The sequence below is a fragment of the Nematostella vectensis genome, chromosome 4, assembly GCF_932526225.1.
Source record: "Nematostella vectensis chromosome 4, jaNemVect1.1, whole genome shotgun sequence".
NCBI lineage: Eukaryota > Metazoa > Cnidaria > Anthozoa > Actiniaria > Edwardsiidae > Nematostella > Nematostella vectensis.
This window is the reverse complement of record NC_064037.1, coordinates 9,045,466-9,065,133: the sequence shown is the minus strand read 5'-3', so window position 1 is coordinate 9,065,133 and position 19,668 is coordinate 9,045,466. Positions and strand designations below refer to the sequence as shown.

Genomic DNA, 19,668 nt, shown 5'->3' with positions numbered 1-19,668 from the left:
TTACATTGTTGCAATCAAATCAAAAAAGCTTACCTGGAGGCCTTGTAGGAACAGTAGGTGGCACGGGTTTTGGTGTAATCGGTTGTGGTCTGCAAACTTTAGATTTAATAGCACCAATTATCCTTCCCAGGTTTTCAAACTTGGCAGTGAAAACGTTGCCTCTTGATGCAATCTGATTCAGATCCCGCCGTCGGTAGTTCCTGCCTACTCCGATAGCAAACAATTCAACTCCTTGATTTTTGATGAAAGCGGCCGGTTGGCCAACAGAGTCTTGGGATTTGCCGTCTGTCAGCACGATAAGCGCCTGTTTGTGGACACGTGACCTGGATCGGAATAGTCGGCTGTACGTGTACCTCAATGCTCGTCCAGTCTTTGTTCCTCCGCGTGGGTACCTTTGAATTAGAAAATTTACAAAACGTGTAAGTGAAAAAGAGAAGCTGAATCATCAAAACGTATGTGAAAGATACTTCAGCACACATAAGATAGTAGCAAAACTAAAACTAATACTTTGTCTTAGATTTCAATAACACTATAGCGAAGACATAAGTAATAAAACATTTAACAATGGATCGTTTTGGTTTCATAGACGATAAAAAATCAACAATGCATAAACGTACACGCACCCTCCTCCTCTCCTCACTATGGCATTACGACAGCAATAAGGGGCTACAATTTATTCCATGGAATCTTCTTGATTGTTTACCTGATACGCTGTAAGGCAGCAAGGACCTGCCGCACTGTTCGGTATTTCTGGAAGTTGAACATCAGGTACGGACGGGAAGAGAATAGAACAGCCCCTATCCTGGTCTGCCTTGGTGATACTGGCAAAAGACTGACGATGGTCTTGATGAAGTTGATCACTCGGCCGAAGTTACCTCGACCCTGCCTTTCGATGCTACCAGAACCGTCAATTAAGAAACCCAGATCAAGACGGACCTTACAAGCTGTAAAAAGACGGATTATTAGGCTACATGCTCTCCTTACTTTATGCCACAAACAAACACAAAGGTACTATTTTACTAAAAGAGATACCCCTTTTGGTACTTACTGGGGCGTTTAGTTGGCACAGGAGGAATGGGAACTATAAAACAATACAAAAAGCCCATCATGAGAACATCAAAATATCAAGAGTAAACGCTAAAGTTAGTACACGACCATTTAAAACAAATTACAACTGCACGTACCTGATCTGAAGCAAGCAATCATCTTTGATTTCAGCTGGGCGGCAGTCAATGCTCTTGGATAAATTTGTAGGCAAGCCACACGGCCGCGGAAATATTGACGACTTCCAGGAATTGCACCTATGGAAACTGGATAGTTCGTCGCTAGACCCACTCGTAGCTGTGGCAATCGTCTTTGTGAGATGGGCACGGCATTCTTCCACAACGTGGCCAAGGCACTTCGCCGGTCATACGTCAAGGAATAGTAGATCCATCGTCGCCGTTGAATGTTCCTGCTCTTTACGCGGTAGACACGTGATCGGGAACGGTCGACAAAGATAGCCGACACTTCATTGCTTCTCGACATCCAGAGACCGACGCCTTTGCCACGTGGGTTGTAATGGACAATCGGACCGGGCGACTCTGCATACACCCACACAGTGATAGTTATCGACTGCCTCGTGTCTAGACATCCCGTGTTAGGTATTCGCACATAACTGTTCTTTCTCCCACGGAAATATAGTGCTCCTTTTGGGTGCCTGTCGGGTCCTTTAATGTAGCTGACGTAGCTGAACCTTGCGGGAGGGTTTCTGTTGCGACTGACGTCACGAGCTCCACTAGCACTGGTCAACATGTACAGGCCTACGGCACCTCGTCGTACGATAACTGCGAACCAAAACAAAGAAACAATAAGTCACTATAAGGTACTTTGTTGAAAACATACAAAATACAACAGAAATGTTATAAAACTTACTTCTAGGAGAGGTGCAGACCCTGTTCTTCAGGTAAACGACCTTGCTGATTAGATTACGGTACGAAACATATATTACATGCCGACTCGAGGTGGCAATCTGCCTTAGGTTGCGTCCTCTCCTGGTTGCCAATACAAATACTTCCACTCCGATGTTTGCAAGTCCTCTCGCCGGTATGCGAACACTGTCCACAGATCCACCACTTGTCAGAACCACAAGAACCCTCTTGCGGCCGCACTGTGGCTTTCCTGAGAACAGATATTTTGTAGTGTACCTCAAAGCTCTGCCTGTCCTGCGCTGTCCGCGGATGATTCTGATTCGTGACAACACGCGGTAGACACTAGAACGGCTAATAGATTGACTGAGAGCAAGTACCCTTTGCTGTCTGGACGAATAAACGACGATTCCTACACGTGTCTCTCGTCGAGACACGACAAACCTACGAACCATTTCCTTGATAAAGAGACGAATATTCCCAATGTTTGCACGTCTGACTTGAGAGGAAATGTCGATAAGGAATCCCAAATCCATCCGTTGTCGACAAACTGGAGATCGAACAATGAGTTTTAGAGTTCGCAGCATATCCCTTAAGCAAGAGAAATATATAATAATTAACAAGGCAATGTAGTATAATTCACCTTTGGGCGGTGCGGTTGGCTTGGGTGGTGTTGGTCGTGGAGTTGGTTGAGGAACTGCAAATAGACAACACGAGTCCGTCAAAACCGTTAGAAATAAACTATCGAGTGATCCCTACATTGAGGCCAGCAAATGATTTACTTACTGCGTACAAAACACCTCTTCTTCAAGTCGTTGATCTGTTTTCTGTTTAATACTTTTCCGTAGATCTGCACACAGAACACGCGTCCCTTGAAGTGTCGGCGATCATGTCTTGTAGCACCAATGCGTATAGGATACCTGGTAGACAGGCGAGACCTGCCGACGTTTTTCCTGGCGACTTGTCTGGAATTGACAAACAATTTCGCAATACCCGTACGTCCATTATACGTAGTACCCACATAGTTCCAGGCACGATACCGGAAAGCCTTGCTCGTTATATACTTGGAAGCAACTCTTCTATTCATGAAAAATCGGGCGAACAGGGTGCGAGGTCCGACCATCCAGAAGTGCACGGCCCATCCGTTGGGATTGTAGTGGACTATAGGCCCCTGTCTGCCTTCATGATAGACCCACGCTAAGATGGTCACAGACGTCTGGGGAGCAGTCCGTCTCGAGTAAGGAATCTCGACATAGCTGTTAGACCGTCCGAAGAACTGGGTAGAGCCTTGTCGTCTTCCGTCTGGGCCAGGCGCCCATCGGACACCTACAGATCTGGCCGGCTGGTTGCCGCTACGACTGATGTCCTTGCCTCTACGTCGCTTGTCTAGCGGGTACACTGCTGCTGCTGGTGGCCTTGGGACTACAGAGGAATTATAATGTCAGCTCGTACGTACACCTGCTTTGCTAAATAATAAAAATGTTTACCTGGAGTGCGTGTAGGAACAGTAGGTTTGATCGTCACAGGAACAGGTTCGCATAAGGTGCGTTTGATCGACCTCAGAATGACCCCAAGAGTGCTGAATCCAGAACTGAAGACCTTCCCCTTGGAAGCAATTGCATGTAATGATCTCTGCACTTTTTTGCGTAACCGAGACGATGTAGCAACAGCAACAGCGATAACTTGGACCCCATTGGCCTTAAGGCGCGCAGCAGGTGTTTGAACTCTGTCCTGAGAAAGACCGTCTGTGATCACGACCAGGGCCTGTTTACGGCGTGCATTGTTGCGGGGAAAGAGGTAACGTCTGGTGAAGTCTAGCGCTTTACCTGTCTTGGTACCCCCTCTAGGGTACCTGAAGAATGACATAACAATAATATTCTGTGTTAAAACTTGAAAAAACTACTTAGGAATTCAGGTTAACGGGGACAACAAACCATGCAGTTTGAGTTGATATGCAATTTCTCGTTTGGTATATACTTGAAGTACATTCTATACTTACCTAATTTTATCGAGCGCCCTGAGCACTTGCTTTCTGGTGGAGAATCGGTTTAACCTAAACACGGGAATGGCACGGGACGAGTAAAGTACCACACCAATGCGTGTTTTGCCACGTCCAAAAGGAAGGAATCCTACAAACGTCTTAACAAACGCTATGATTTTGGCAAAGTTCCCACGCCCTTGCTTCTCGATGCTACCCGACCCGTCGATGAGGAAGCCAAGGTCTAATCGAGTCTTGCAGACTATAAAAAAGCATAAATTTTTAATAGTATCATCGTTTATATTCATATCCAGAAATAGCTTTTGTTGTAATTTGTCTAGAGGAGCTAGGGCGTTAGGCCAGTCGCCTTTTTTAAGATTGTGGTCACGAATTCTAGGACAACTAAGTATGAAAAAAATGTCCTTGTTAGGAATTGGCTGAGGGAGCTGGGAAAATAACGGTTTACAAATTTCTTTCTATGATCAAATCGCTACTTGCTTTTTTAGGTGAATCTTCGTAGTCCTGTACACCGCTTGTTGATAAAAACAATTCAGTTGGTTCAGACGATTGATCGACTACTAGAAGTCACCAAATACATCACAAAACTTTGTATGAAATATAAAATATACAATAAGATATTTTTAAAATTTTCACCTGGGGCGGGAACTGGTCGTCTAGTCGGAGTAGGCCGCTTCGTCGGTACAGGTGGGCGCGGTCGAGGAGCACACATTGTTAATTTAATAGCCCGCAGCACGCTGGTTAGTCTGCCGAACCTTGCGGTATAAACGTGACGCCTGGACGTCGCGATGAGGTTGAGCTGACCTCTGCGAAACTTTTTTCCAATGCCGAGACATATGATTTCGACGCCAGACTTTTTAAGGGAGCGTGCAGGGGAAGAGACGGGATCGCGGGAGATCCCATCTGTCAATACCACCAGAACTTGCTTGCGCGTGCGTGATGAGCGAGGAAACACTCGCTGCTTGACGTACCTCAAGGCTTGTCCGATCTTTGTGTTGCCGTGTGGGAACCTGGTCATATAAAAAATGAGTATTTAATCGTGTACAAAAAAAATTTCACGAACCTGAAACGCTATCTGTAAAAAGCGATATGTTTTACCCCATACTTATTCAATATGGGCCGTGTATGCAAAAAAAATAATAGAATTAGTTTATCTAGAATACAATCTAGGCATAGCCTACTTTGTGTAGCTGTTCAAATATCATCCAAGCAAAGCTCAATGAATTGTCAAAAAAAGTCAATCGCAGATGTGAGCGTTCTGTGTCGCGAAAGCAACGCCTTAGGAGGTCGGAGTCTGTTTACAGCTGTCTTAAGCTGTTTGCAACTTGTTGCTCGTTTTACGATGAAAGCTCAACGGCCTGGCTAAATGGAGTTCAAATCCGGTTGGTTGAAAGTTACAGTCTCTAAATTTGAACACATACATAGTACCTTAACATTAAATTTAGCATATCCCCGCTTAGAAAATGATGATGAGCTTCTGACATTAATCTATTATATTTACCTCAAGTTGCTCAAGGCTCGAAGCATCTGTCTCTTGTTGTTATACCGTCGGAGACCAAACACAAAGTAAGGTCTCCCGGAGAACAAGACAACCGCCACCCGAGTTCTACCTCCAGACACGGGTAAGAACCCAATCAGAGTCTTGACAAACCGAACCATCTTGGCAAAGTGACGAGACGTGCGACGAGATAATATACTGCTTGAGCCGTCGATGAGAAAGGCAACGTCTACTTCAACCTTGCAAACTAAAAAAGGCATGCGTTACAATCCTATTCAAAGCAACTTTAATCTCGCGCGCTTTAAAAGTGCACAAGGTTGTAATAATAGTGGCTACAGCAACCGAGTGCGTATTGTAGTGGAACCTACCCGGTTTAGGAATGGGCCGAGTGGGTCTTCTTGTTGGACGCGTAGGCACTGAGAAAAGAGAAAATACGAAAAAGGTGAGGTACGTATAAACGCATAAATGCAAGCGGCTTTTAATTTCCTTTCGAGTAAGAGAAACTGAGAAAGCACATCAGGTATTTCTCGCCTATTTAAAGACCGCGAAGTCAGATACAAAAAACATAAATATATTGCGTGGAGCAAGTAAATGTGCAGTATCGACTTAAACGTGGCTAGTATGAGTCACCTGGCAAAAAGCAGGCCTTCTTTCGGCTCCTTATCTGAGCACCGTTAAGGGCATAGTTGAAGATCTGCACACAGGATACCCGTCCTCTGAAAATCCTCCTGTCTCCGACCTTGTACCCAGTGACAGCCGGGTAATTAGTAGCCAGGCCTGCGCGTGAGACCGTAACCCTCCGCTGACCAATTGGTATCGCGTTGTTCCACAAAGTGGCCACACCTCGGCGGTGGTCAAATGTAGCTGCGATGTAATTCCACGTGCGTGGTCGTATGTTACGGCTTGAAACAAACTGTGCCGTGCGTCCGGTACGCGGTACAAACCGTACAAATAACTCATTAGTACGTGTTAACCAGAGGTGAACTCCCCATCCTCTGGTGTTGTAGTGAAATATGGGTCCCCAGCTTTCTGGATAAACCCAGGCAATGATGGTCATGGAAAAGCGAGTGTCAAGACAGCCGTTGTTCGGGTAGAGGACAAAGCTGTTGCGGCGACCGTAGAACTTGTATGCACCCTGTGGGTGACCATCAGGACCGGACACAAGTCGGACATTGTAAAGTCTCGCGGGCGGGTTGTGAGCGGCGCTGACATCTCGCCCACGACTTTGGACATTCAGCGGATAAATGGCGACTGGTGCTTTACGGCGAATAACTGAAACAGCAAACAAAATCTCATAATATTTTGCATTTACTGGATATCTTTAAGTGTAATGCATGTTTTGCTCAAGTGTGTATGCAAAATAGACTTATCTACCACGTCTGCGAACACTGGCAAGTGTCGGTGTCCACAGCAAAAATATATCATAAATATAACACTTATATCAATAAAGCTTTCTCCCTCCCTTTAAAACCGAAATTCTTGAGAAATAATACTCCAAAAACAAAAAAGGAATAAATATCGCTACAAATGGAGTAAGGGCAAAAAGGGGGCAACGTTTAGGAATCTTTCTGTACTTACCCGATGCGGTACAAACACGTGCTTGGATTCTGCCAACAATTTTCACCAGACGCTTGATGCCCACGACAAAGACATGACTCCTAGTACTAGCAATCCTTGTGACTTGTCGGCGCCCTCCACCCCCTATACTGACCGCAACAATCTCGACACCAACCGCCTGTAGCTCGCTTGAGGGCTTCCGCACTCGGTCCCCAGACCGTCCACTCGTCACAACGATAAGAACTCTACGACGGCCGCAACGAGGCTTTCCACGGAATAAGTACTTACGGGCGTACCTCAAGGCTCTACCTGTACGTCTGGGGCCGCGTAGGAATCGGATACGCGAGGTGACACGGGTGAGCGTTCTGGTGGTAATGCCGCGATGAATGCTTATCATAGCACGCGATTTCGTGCTGTAGGTGATGATGCCGACTCGCGTATGGCGGCTCCCGAGTGCAAATCGCCGGAGAATCTGGCGGATGAAGCGCTTTAGCTGTGGCAAGGTGGAGCCTCCATCACGGCGCATACCGTGTGAGACGTCGATCAAGAAGCCAAGATCGATACGGACTCTGCAAACTAGAGAAAAGAACAGCATACTAGTTTGCCCCAAGAAAGGCAAAATATGGATCGCTATGAGCTCGACAGACTAGACGGAGAGTATTTCTGTTTCACAAATCAATTATCAAACAAACAAATCCTACTATAATTCCTAAAAGCATATTTTGCTTGATTTATGTTATCCGACCTCCTATAATCAAATTTACCTTACATTTGCGAATAGTAAGTAGTAATAAACCCAACAATCAAAAACGCCCCAAAACTGTGATTGACTACGTGTTCTTTCCAAAGAAGACGCTGTAATAATATGTCGCCTCTGTGACTTATCAAGAAATAGCCACTTTATAGACAGGATTCTGGTAGATCGCCCGACAAAGATGGGTCAGTACGCAGCTCTTACAAGCTGCAATTTGATTGGGCAAATGAACAATATCCGCTCCTCGACACAAAGAACGAGAAAAATAGAGACAAAAGAACTCCTTTGTAGAACAAAGATGATAAGAGATAAAGCAGCTGCGTACTTACTCACAAAGATTTCGGCTGTAATATTATTTTGCCTCTGTGACTAAGCAAGAAAAATAGCCAATGTTGAAAGACATACCTCGTGGAGGTTTTGTTGGCCGAGGCGTTGGCGGTGGACGTGTGATCGGTGCTAAAAGAGAGCAGAGTAATATCATAAGTATTATGGTAGAAAAAAGCACGCGAACCACAATTTCAAGGTTGTAGGCCACATAACAAACACTCGGCTACTACACTATGTTTCTTAATTCGACATACCTAAATTGAATACATTTTAGTCCACAACCAGTTTTGGGGGAAACGTTTTAGTTGAAATAATTATCGCAATAAGGACGGTAGAGGCAATTGATAAGAAAGTATGAAGAGCTGGTTTAAAAAAAATCCTTAAAAATTACTTAATATTACTTCCCTCCTCTCAAGTATGCGGTAGATCCTCGTTTAACACTGCCAAAATATTGTCCCCATTAACAAGGTAATTTTTAAGTGGGCTGAAATTTCACACTATATATGGAGTTTAAATTTTTAGGTACATTAAAAACTTTCTTTGCGAGGTGTCCTTATTAAACGTGTTTTCTTAGAGCAAGATTCCACTCTCCGTTGATGCCGTCTCACCTTTAAGAAAGCAACGTCGTCTAGCAGCTCGCACCTGCCGCGAAGTGAGCGCGTAGTTGAACAACTGAACACAGAAGAGTCTCCCCTTGAAGTACCTTCCGTCGCCTTTCCGTGCACCAAGCCGGATAGAGTGCTTTGTATTAAGACGTAGTCGGCGACCGATAAAGCGCTTGGCCACCACGACGCCATCCACGAATAGCGAGGCAATTCCTGTCCTGTCATCGTAACTTGCGCCAACATAGTTCCATGCCTTATACCTGAGGCAAAAATAAGTACCCAGTGAAAACACAGCTTTCGCCGGGGCATGAAATACCTACGCAGTGAAAACATGCCACATTAGAGGCGCACATTAGGGCAAAGTTAAAACACGCCGTATACCTGAGGCACACACAAGTGTGCAGCGAAAACAAGTCACATACTCGAGGCACAATATAAAGTAGTAAAAACTACTTATACTTAAGGCACACACATGTGCGCGCTGAAACCACGTATTTAACCATTTCTGCATCCTTTTTGGCTTACTGACGAATTGGGTGCAAATTATTCTTTTAGAAAATTATTGTGGATACTCTCGCAAAGATTAAGCAAAATTTTCCTACAAGATAACGCAGGAATTAAAATCACCTGAATTTCTTTGTGGTGACTGGGGTGGTCATTTTTCCTTTTCGCGTGACGAACCGTGCGAACAGCCTACGGGGCGCTACCATCCAAAAGTGAACACCCCACCCATCTCGGTCAAAGTTCACAATCGGCCCCGCGCGACCCTCGTGGTACACCCACGCAAGAATAGTGACCGAGTGTTTAGCTCGCAGCTTCGGCAGGTACGGAATCTCCACGAAGCTGTTACGACTGCCGTAGAACTGCGTCGAGCCGTCTCGCCGACCGTCGGGACCGGGTTTGAGAGAGACATTTACAAGTCGAGCGATGGGATTCCTGTTGCGACTAATGTCGCGCCCGCGCCTTGGTTTGTCCAGCGGATACACCGCAGAGGATTTAGGCAACGGCCCTAATAATAAAGGGGCGTTGATGTTATAATACAATGTAACAAAAAATAAAGTAAAAGAAATAAAATAAAATGAGTTCTCTGAATACTTACGAGTTGGTCTTTTCGTAGGAGGAACTAAAAGCAAAAAATAGTAAATAAGTAATAACATCCTTAAAACATTTCTAGATGATCGCATAGATATAAAGTCAGGGGAGACGAATAAAACTGATGTTATTAAGATCCGATCCGCATGCTTATAGAAGCGATATCGAGTCTTTCCAAAGTAGTGGGGGCTGGAGAAAGCAGGATACTAAAAAAAATTACGGAACATCACGTCTACATGCACTACAACACCTCCATTATCCTCCTCCATACAGCACGGTGTCAAAAAAAAACCAAATTAATCACGAATAAAATGTTTCATCTAAAAGTGTTAATAAAAAAAAATATATGTAATACCGTAAGGTCGGCAGACTCGCTTGGTTATTGAGCGAACGATCTTCTTCAGTTCTCTGAATCTGGCAACGAATACGCGGCTTGCGTCGCCTGCGATCTTGTTAAGCTCAGAGCGCTTGAAGCGACGTCCGATACCCACTGAGTAGATCACGGCCTGGGACGAGCGGCGCAAGTCACGTGATGGGCCTGTCACTCGGTCACGGGATATGCCATCAGTGAGGACTACAAGAAAATGTTTAAAAAATGAAATGCTAGTGATATTACAGACTGTACCGATTTCGACGTCGTATTTTGGGATGGAAGGAGGGGGGGGGGGGGGGGAATAAAATACCGTGATTGCGTCAGCTCTTTTCATCGGATTTTAGGAGATCCCTCCTGGGCTATTTTTATTGCTGTCCTTTTTTCAACATCAAACTGCTTAGTTGAGTGCCGCTTTACAAACAACATTATAAATTATGCCAAAAACTAGACCGACTTCCTCGGAAAGTCTTAAGCACCTATAAATCATCAGAACATAATAATAACGTTACCTATAAGTACTCTCTTGCGACTTCGCGGCCTGGAACCGGGGAACAGCTTTCGCCTCGCGTAACGCAGGGCTTTCCCAATAAACGTACTTCCGCGAGGATAACGTATGGATCGGACTGCCCGAAGGACTGCGGATTTGCTGGAATACCGCCGGAAGTTGAATATCAAATAGGGTCGAGAAGAGTATAGAACGACGCCAACGCGAGTCTGACGGCGTGAGATTGTGAACGAGTTGATGATGGCGCTAACGAAGTTGAGGACCAGCCGGAAGTTGCCACGACCATAATGCTCTATGCTTCCAGAACCATCGATGACGAAACCCAAGTCAACCGTAGAGCGGCACACTAAGAAAAGACGGTCAAGCGGCAAACTGTTAGTAAAGCCTAAGGAAAAATAGTAAAGAAAACACAGGGTTGAATGTTTGTATCTTGTACGCTTATCTTAAATCATTTGCTAACATTCCAAGCATTGGCCCTACTTCGCTTTTAGATTCCACTGTTTCCATAACACCTACACAGACCATCTCATTTTTCTATAGCTTGTTTGTAGTAATTTTAGCTATAACCGCTCCCCTCTCTGGCGACGGAAATTACAAATTGCAAAAGACCAGAAGTACGCGCGTCCTTCTAACCAAGAGATTTAGCTAAATGCAATATTTACGCGTAGGTATTTTTATGCTCGTTATAGCATTTGAAATTTTGAATTTTGAAATTTATTTTATATTATATCATAGCTGACACTTTTTAATAGGCTAAATGACCGCTAAGAAATTGATTTAAAGAGAGGAAGATACCATCATTCCAGCTTTAAATCAAGGATAGTACATGCCTGTTATGGGTGGCTGGGGCGGTCTTGTGGGTCTAGTGGGCCGAAGAGTTGGTCGCGTGGGTTTGGTAGGGGGAGGAGCTAGGAGAAAAAATAGTATGATAAGTATAGAGCATTAGGGGTTCATTATATGGCGTCACTATCGGCGGGCAAGGGTGGATATGATGAGAATCCCTTATTAACTTTAAATCATTATCATTCTCACAAAAATAGAAAAACAACCACCATCAAAGTATAGTCATCATCTTAATCATTACAACAAAAGCATTTCATCATCATCATCATTATCGTCGTCGTCATCGTCACTGTCATCATATTAGCGAACTTAAGATTTACGACGGCAAAGGGACGACGACGGCGAACACGCTAAAAAAATTGGTAACGCGAGCTGAAATTTTGCGTGTGCGCCGTCGTTTTATCATCATCGTCATAATCACCATCACCATCGTCATCGTCATTACCATATTATCACCATCATCAACAACACCGTCATTGCGGTCGTGGTTATTGTAAATGTCATCGTCATCTTAACCAACTGTCATTTCAACAAAAAGCATTGCTCCATTGTATTAGGGTAGGCCCTAAACTAATCGCCCATCACTATCATCAACTCACTGTAAACTTTTCACACACACAAAAAGAATAGTTCGTCGATCATACCTTTAAAGCACCTTTTCCTAGCGGCACGAATCTGAGCCGCGTTCAACGCCACACTATAGATCTGCACACAAGAGATGCGACCACGGAAGTATCTGCGGTCACGGATCTTGGCACCAAGCCTGATAGCTCTGTCGGTGGCAAGCTGAATGCGGCCAATGTTACGACGAACCACAGGCTTCCCGTTGATCCACAGTGTTGCCAAGCGAGTCCGCTGGTTGTAAGTTGCGCCCACGTAACTCCAAGCGCGGTATCTGAAATTCAGATAGGAACCAATCACGATGCTGCTTTGGAGCCTTCAGTACAACGCACTAACCTTCAATCCCCCTTCTTCAGTAGACCTTGGCCCAAAAAATGCTAGTTCCTATGTTTCGTTATTGCTTTTTTCTGAATAAGTGGTGATAGTGAAAAACTTGTCTTGGGTTGTCAATGCGGATTCTAGTCGTATATCTAAATAACCCCCCAGATTGAAAAAGCCAATTTCTCTAGAGCTCCTTACATACCCAAAATAAAAGGAGAAAATCAACCCTTTTTTTCACTTGGACCAAAGCATGAACAATGGTTCAAACATTTTTAAGTAATAAACAAATCAAAGGGCGAGCCCTATCCACACAAGCAGCCCACCTTATGCGACGATAGGCTACTAGGGGCGGGGTGAGCCTTCCATTTCTTGTCACAAACCGGACGAGAATGGTCCTCGGAGAGGTCATCCACATATGCAGCCCCCATTTTGGGCCAGGGTTGTAGTTGATGATAGGGCCAGACTTGCCGCTGTGGTAGATCCACGCTAAAATGGTAATCGAGTTCCGCGTATCCAGCAGTCCACGGTTCGGAATTTCTACAAAGCTGGTCCTGATTCCATAAAATGCTGTTGAGGTCTTGGACACCCCGTCCGGTCCGGTAGCAAAGTTGACCTGACTAAAGCGTCCAGTTGGGCGTCGAGAACCGCTGACGTCGCGCCCGCGATTGCTTTTATCCAAGGGGTAGATAGCGACAACGACAGGTAGAGCTGTGGGGAAATATTTAATCATAAAATATATCTAAATAATCAATCTATTATTTTTTTATTATCATAATACATATTCTATTAGCTGTAATGAATTGAAACAGTTATTAACGCCAAAGAACGAGTTAAGCAAAGCAGCCAGCTATAAGCGAATGTTATGAAATATTATTTTGACCTTTTCTAGAAAACCCACCATGACGAATGTGCTAGAGTTCCGTCACTGGCCCGACTGGTGGCGATATGCGTGTAGTTAACTCATTGTATACTTAACATACAAACAACTTAAAAGAAATATAACTTATGGAGAATTAGCTAATAAAATTCCTGATACGCACGTTGTGGTGTTGGTCTTGTAATTGGTGCTGCAAATGAAAAGAGCAAAAGTTAGTACAACAATACAATAAAACAAAGCAAGCTCAAAAGCTTCAAGTTTTGAATTGAAAATCAACATGTGCAGGTTGGTTACTAAGTTTCAGAATATCAAGCATTATGGGATTGTTTACGGGGGGAAGGGGAGGGGGCTTTCTTTATTTAACCCAATGCGCCCTGACACAAAGTTGGAGTGAAGTAAGGTAAACGGGTGATTTATGAAAGATCCCATCAAGGTGCCCAGTTTAAAGGCGGGCATGATTACCTACCCCTGAAGCACGATTTCTTGATAGCACTAATCTGATAGGCGTTGAGAGCGGTGCTGTAGACATGCACGCACGCGATCCCACCGCGGAAGAACCATCTGCTTCTCTGCTTACGACCGGACACTGCGGGATGATTGGTGGCCAGGCGGAACCGACCCAGGTTACGCTATAACAAAGAACAAAACAAGCATTAACCATGGTTAACCCAGAATTAAACCAGCATTTGGCCTCGTTAAACCAACATTAAACCTCTAAAAAGAAACATCAAATCTTAAACAACCTTAGCGTTAAAACTCTTTAAAGAAACGTCTAACTATTAACAGACAATGAACCTAACTGAACGAAAGTTAAACCTCTTTAAACAAGCTTATAATCTTAAACCAGCATTCAACCTTATTTTACCAACGTTAAACATCGTTTAGCCAGAGTCAAAATTCGTTAAACCAAGATTTTACATCGTAACTTACCACGTTGATTACGCTAGTAGAAAGCGCAAACACATTTAGCCAACTATAGACTCTCATTTAATAAGCGTTAAGCAAATAACAAGTCGTTTAACCAAACACAATCTGAGGTGCTTTACAGCATGTTTCACTCCACGCCGCAGGCTCGAAAATTATAGGCGTCGGTTCTGACCAGATTTAGTTGTACGAGCAGACACACGCCACGTAAGCTGACGCCTGGCATTTGGTGGGCTAAATGTGTGCAACAAGTACAGTCGGCATTCAAAAAAAACTAAGAACATATTTCCCTTGCTCTAATATAGTCTATTTTTGAATGCGTGCTGTGACATTTTGATTACCTGTGCGATGGGGACTGAGTTTCTCCAGATTGTTCCAAGTCCTGTCCGGGCGTCGTATGTAAACGCCAAGTAATTCCATCGACGCGGTTTAACCCCGCGACTCGAGACCGACCGGACGAGCCGACGATTCCTATTCACGAAGCGCACGATCACAGTATTGGTTCGCAACATCCAGACATTGACGCCGGCGCCACTAGGCATGTAGTGGAACACTGGACCGCGACTCTCTGGGCGCAGCCACATCGCGATTGTTATGGAGTTCTTGGTGTCAAGACGACCTCTGTTCGGGTAGTAGATATAGCTGTTCGGGAGGCCACGAAGTTGCACGGAGCCTGCCGGAAGGCCATCGGGTCCTGAGCCTATACCGACATTATATAGTCGTGCGGAAGGATTCCGATAGATGCCGATGTCGCGGCCTTGGTAGATACCGTTTAATGGGTAGATTCCCATTGCAGGAGGTACAGCTATTACAAGAGTGAGAAAGTTTTATTAGTGGCAAGACCACCATTCGAACAGATATTCGATCAGATTATTTTGGGTATTAAATCCAATTAGAGGCTTGAGCGTTGATGTCAAGAGGATGGTGGCAGTAGCAAACATTTAAAAAATGAGCGAGGTTTTTATTTGTGGGGGAAGGGGTGGCAGCCATCGGGAAAAAAAGATTACTTTAAAGACTTGTGCCCATTGTATCAACTTGAGCAACTCCTTTCAAAGTTTGTATGTTTATGCTTTGTTATATCTACGTTACAATTTCGTCCTGTGACCCCAATAATTGCGAATTGCAAATAGATCTGAATTCATAGTTCTTAAATGCGTATCTTTCCCCTTAAAAGATCAAAGATCATTCAAAAAGTCCCGGAACGCCTATTCCTCATCATTTTGACTGCATTTAGCTTTCTGAAGGAGCGCTCAAACCACTCTTAAACCGTGGAAGTGTCCCTTATAGGTCGACCCATGTACTCTGTTAACTAGCTTCTCTCTCCTTTAATGACGGGTTCATTAAGTAAACCGTGGCCCTATATATAAGGGCTTATAAAGTATATAAACAAATATTTCATTGGAAAGGTTACAAGGTAATTCTGATTATCACTTACTCTTTGCCGTGTATCATTGTACTTACGAGCTGGCTTAGTCGGCTTTGGAGGTCGTGTGGGACGGGTTGGGCGCTTTGTTGCTAAAATATAAGGAAGGAAACTAAGTGAAATATCAAAGAGTATAAAGGAAATCAAAACAAAATATACAGTAAAGCAGTGTTATGACCAGAAAAACTACAGACACGCTTAGAGGGGAAATTAGTTGGTCTGCGTAGACGTGGTGGATTCAGGCATATAAATCAACACAAGGTTGAAATAGTGTGTTTTACGCCTCTGTGAAAGCTCCGAAGAAGAACTGATGCTCGAAACGTCAGAGAAACTCTTCTCAGAGTCGTGAAGCATTCAAACAGTAAGTTTCCCATTCAAACAGTAAGTTCATAAAGTATTGGAAACCAACACGAGTACATGGATATGGTAATAAAGTTAGTAGGGTGATTATTGAAGCACGAATTTATTGCTTACGTTTTGTAGGCGTTGGTCGCACTTCTCTGCACAGGCGGTTCTTCATGACCCCGACAAGACGTCTCAGTGCCTTGAAGCCCACAGTGAACATATGTCTGCGATCCGTGGAGATGCGTCGTAGCTGAGCCCTACTAAACGCGCGGCCAACTCCAACGCCGTATACCCTGACACCGGCCCTCTTTAGAGCCAAAGCGGGCCCGGTGACAGAGTCCCGAGACTTGCCATCCGTTAAAACGATCAGGACCCTTTTACGAGAGCGTGAGGGAACCCCGCTGAAAAGGTACCTATGGGGAAGAAGTGAAGGACGTAAAAACGAAGGTAGACCTAGAGAAACGTTGACTAAAGCTTGTGGTGCATTAGAGAGGTTTATGAACGTTAACGTTTGTAGACACTTCAACGTCACTCATAAATCCGGTGACCTCAAGGCTTTTACTCGCGGGTTTGTACTATATACATGAACCATCCAAGTAAGTACAGGATATATCATTTCGATGTTGTTTAAAAGAGAAAAAAAACACCAGATAAAGTAATAGTAAGCTAACACAAAAAAGAATACCAAGTTGCATTTTTTACAGGTAATAAATTGCAGGGTTGTGCTTTTAGTAGTGTTGCAGTTCCAATATGAATCCGGAACTCTAAAATTGCTATGCACTTTAAGAACCAGTGTGTCGTAGGGACGGCTTATGACTAATCTATAAATATACAAAATATGAAAATCATAATATGAACTCTAAGAACCATCCCAATGTTTAAATGTACACAAACATGAATACTGTAGTTTTCCGAGCCTGGGTTTATTACGCTTATTTGCCTATTCATTTAATACAACATATGAAGCACTTGCAGATTACGACATGAATTCTCGAGTGCAACTGCATTTGAAATAGGTGTATAAGGAGGTACCTCTTCACAAACGTAAGAGCCCTTCCAGCGAAGGTATTTCCGCGTGGATAACGGATCTGGTCCACGCCTTTAAGGACATCCTGTTTTCGGGAGTACTTATTAAAGTTGAATATCAAGTATGGACGTCCCGAAAACAGAACCACGCCTACTCGGGTTTGACGCCGGGAGATCTGGAATGAGCTGATTAGAAGTTTTGTGAAGCGTATGATTTCGACGAAATTTCTTCCATTGCGGTGATTGATGCTTCCAGAACCATCGATCAGGAATCCAAGATCGAGTTTGGGTTTGCACACTGAAATGAATTGGATGACGAAGGAATCAATTAGAAGACAAAATATACGGATGATGAATCGCTTTAGAGCTTTGCAACAAATCTTCTTACTTAAAAGCAATTTTCCGTTAAAAATGTAAATGTTATTGTCATACAATACTCTCCACAGCAGCTTGAAAACAAAGCCGCAAAGACGATTATGGGCGTGCGACAAAGCAAAGTACGCGAAGCAAAGTAAAAGTAAACAAAAAAGGACTAGGTCAGACGCCATATCAAGATGTGATATACATTTCAGCGAAACAGAATTAGAATGCCGCCGTTTGAAGCTGCCAAAATGTTTTGATAATAATATCCACTCGAAACAATATCGGGCAAGTTAAACAACACTAAAATGAGAATTGCGGAAAATCGTATTCTCCTCTTGGACCAGAGCACTGACCTGGTCGTCTTGTTGGCGTTGGAAGAGTTTTCGGAGGCTTGGGTGTGGGCCAGGCTGTGGAGAAGAAAAAAAGTTTCAACCTTTATCTCACTTCAGCCCTGAATTGTTCTTTAGAGTAACTCTTGTAATGGGTTTATCCGGAATGCTACTGAAAGGTTTTTTTGTCAACACCGCTATTGTGTCATCCTAGTAGCTTTAGAGCCAGTAGAGAAAATACATTTCCATGTCCAACTCTAACCCTTAACGAATGAATTTTGTAACCCAATGATAAAGATGCGAGATTAATTCATTTGCTAATATTCACTGTGTAGCCCGAGAGTTAAAATGAATGAGAAAAGTGTTAGTATGTTAATTCCCCGTGAATGTTTATGAACTCATAAATCAGCTAAAGGGGTATACAACTGAGAGCCTTACCTCTGAAGCATAAATTTCGTGCGATTCGAATCTGATGTGCAGTCAGCGCCCGATCATACACCTGCATGCAGGTGATACGTCCGCGGAAATACCGTCTATCACGTATGCGCGCACCCATGCGGGCCGGGAAGTTCGTGCCGAGGCGAATCCGACCAATCTTCCTCGAACCAGCTTTAACCCCATCCACGAACAACTTTCCGACGCCTGTCCGATGATCATACGTGGCTGCTACGAAGTTCCACGCTCTATGTTTAATCCTCACGGTGAGAGCGGGTGTGGAGCGCTTCTTTCGTGTCACAAACCTGGCGAAGAGCACGTTCCTTTGGATAATCCACATGTGGACGCCAAAACCCGCGGGATTGTAATTGAAGACGGGTCCGTCCCGTCCCTCGCGATTCACCCACGCTATCAAGGTAATCGAGTTACGAGTGTCTAGTCTTCCGCGATTTGGGAACACTATGTAGCTGTTTCTTCGACCGTTAAATCGGTATGACCCATTTGGAGAGCCGTCCGGGCCAGGCGCTGGTCGGGCGTTTCTAATTCGGCCGGGAGGGTTACGACTTCTGCTCACGTCGACTGCCCTGTAGACCTTGGTAAGAGGATAGAACGCCACTGCTGGCGGTAGGGCTGTAGGGGATGAGCATAGCATTATTTTCGCGTTAACATTATCATTAGGCTGTCTTCGAGAGATTTCCCTATTCTTTCTTCAAGGACAATCTGTACTTACTGATAGGCTTGGTCGTTGGTTTGCCGGTAGGTCTCTTAGTTGGTCCTGCATTAAAGTAAATATAAGGTATTATAACATTATCAAAATCCGTGATAACATGTTGTCTTCCTGGCAATATCTCTTAATCTAATATCAATATATTTCTGGAGAAGTTGAAGTGATCGATCTTGAAAATATGTCATGATATCAGTGTGTCCAATCACGGTAGGGGAGGGTCAATATTTTTGTGCAAAAATTTCTATTTCTATTTTTTCTAGGGTGTTTTTTTGTTGAATTATTCGTGTCTATATTTGACTTTGTTGGCGTATAATTGCCCTCATTGCTCACTTACGTGCTCTGAAGCATAGTCGTTTAACCTTCTGAATCTCTGCGCCAGTCAACTCGTAGCTGTAGATCTGCATACATGACACACGACCACGGAAGTACCTCATGTCATGTGACAAAGCGCCCATCCTGATTGGGCGGTTAGTAGCCAATCGGATACGTCCAATGAAACGCGAGAATACGGGGCGTGAATTCTTCCAGATCTTTGCCACTCCAGTCTTGAAGTTGTACGAAGCAGAGATATAGTTCCACTGGTTTGGACGGAGAACCTGTATGGAATCAGGAAATAGTCCAGTTTCGAGATCCACTGTGCCTGCTGGTCATAGGCACAGAGGACACATAAATACAGTGCAAGCCTCGGTTTCAATTGAATCGATTGCAAATACCAGCGAGATCATGAAGTATTCACAGGTTTCTGCATTGTTTTATTCCAAGTTCCAGAGATTCTCGCTGGTATGCGCATGAAATTTGCCTCAAGTCGAGGCTTACACTG

At 44.1% G+C, this 19,668-nt stretch overlaps 1 protein-coding gene across 1 annotated transcript in view; it reads right to left on the bottom strand.

Moving 5' to 3' along the window:
- Positions 1–19,668, bottom strand: part of LOC5522255 — a 137,609-nt gene that overhangs the window by 103,536 nt on the left and 14,405 nt on the right. Inside the window, exons 15-47 of the mRNA XM_048726927.1 lie at positions 19,183–19,444; positions 18,852–18,896; positions 18,125–18,751; positions 17,711–17,764; positions 17,001–17,292; positions 16,098–16,381; positions 15,662–15,715; positions 14,542–15,005; positions 13,743–13,905; positions 13,440–13,466; positions 12,723–13,107; positions 12,102–12,352; positions 11,445–11,522; positions 10,619–10,960; positions 10,092–10,310; positions 9,744–9,767; positions 9,272–9,653; positions 8,648–8,904; positions 8,118–8,168; positions 6,980–7,534; positions 6,032–6,673; positions 5,770–5,817; positions 5,405–5,648; positions 4,540–4,913; positions 3,907–4,147; positions 3,395–3,759; positions 2,694–3,329; positions 2,551–2,604; positions 1,915–2,457; positions 1,185–1,826; positions 1,049–1,081; positions 704–944; positions 34–392 (exon numbers count right to left, since the gene is read on the bottom strand). Coding sequence (XP_048582884.1) covers positions 34–392; positions 704–944; positions 1,049–1,081; positions 1,185–1,826; positions 1,915–2,457; positions 2,551–2,604; positions 2,694–3,329; positions 3,395–3,759; positions 3,907–4,147; positions 4,540–4,913; positions 5,405–5,648; positions 5,770–5,817; positions 6,032–6,673; positions 6,980–7,534; positions 8,118–8,168; positions 8,648–8,904; positions 9,272–9,653; positions 9,744–9,767; positions 10,092–10,310; positions 10,619–10,960; positions 11,445–11,522; positions 12,102–12,352; positions 12,723–13,107; positions 13,440–13,466; positions 13,743–13,905; positions 14,542–15,005; positions 15,662–15,715; positions 16,098–16,381; positions 17,001–17,292; positions 17,711–17,764; positions 18,125–18,751; positions 18,852–18,896; positions 19,183–19,444 — 9,238 coding nt within the window. The remainder of the gene's footprint in view (positions 1–33; positions 393–703; positions 945–1,048; positions 1,082–1,184; positions 1,827–1,914; positions 2,458–2,550; positions 2,605–2,693; positions 3,330–3,394; positions 3,760–3,906; positions 4,148–4,539; positions 4,914–5,404; positions 5,649–5,769; positions 5,818–6,031; positions 6,674–6,979; positions 7,535–8,117; positions 8,169–8,647; positions 8,905–9,271; positions 9,654–9,743; positions 9,768–10,091; positions 10,311–10,618; positions 10,961–11,444; positions 11,523–12,101; positions 12,353–12,722; positions 13,108–13,439; positions 13,467–13,742; positions 13,906–14,541; positions 15,006–15,661; positions 15,716–16,097; positions 16,382–17,000; positions 17,293–17,710; positions 17,765–18,124; positions 18,752–18,851; positions 18,897–19,182; positions 19,445–19,668) is intronic.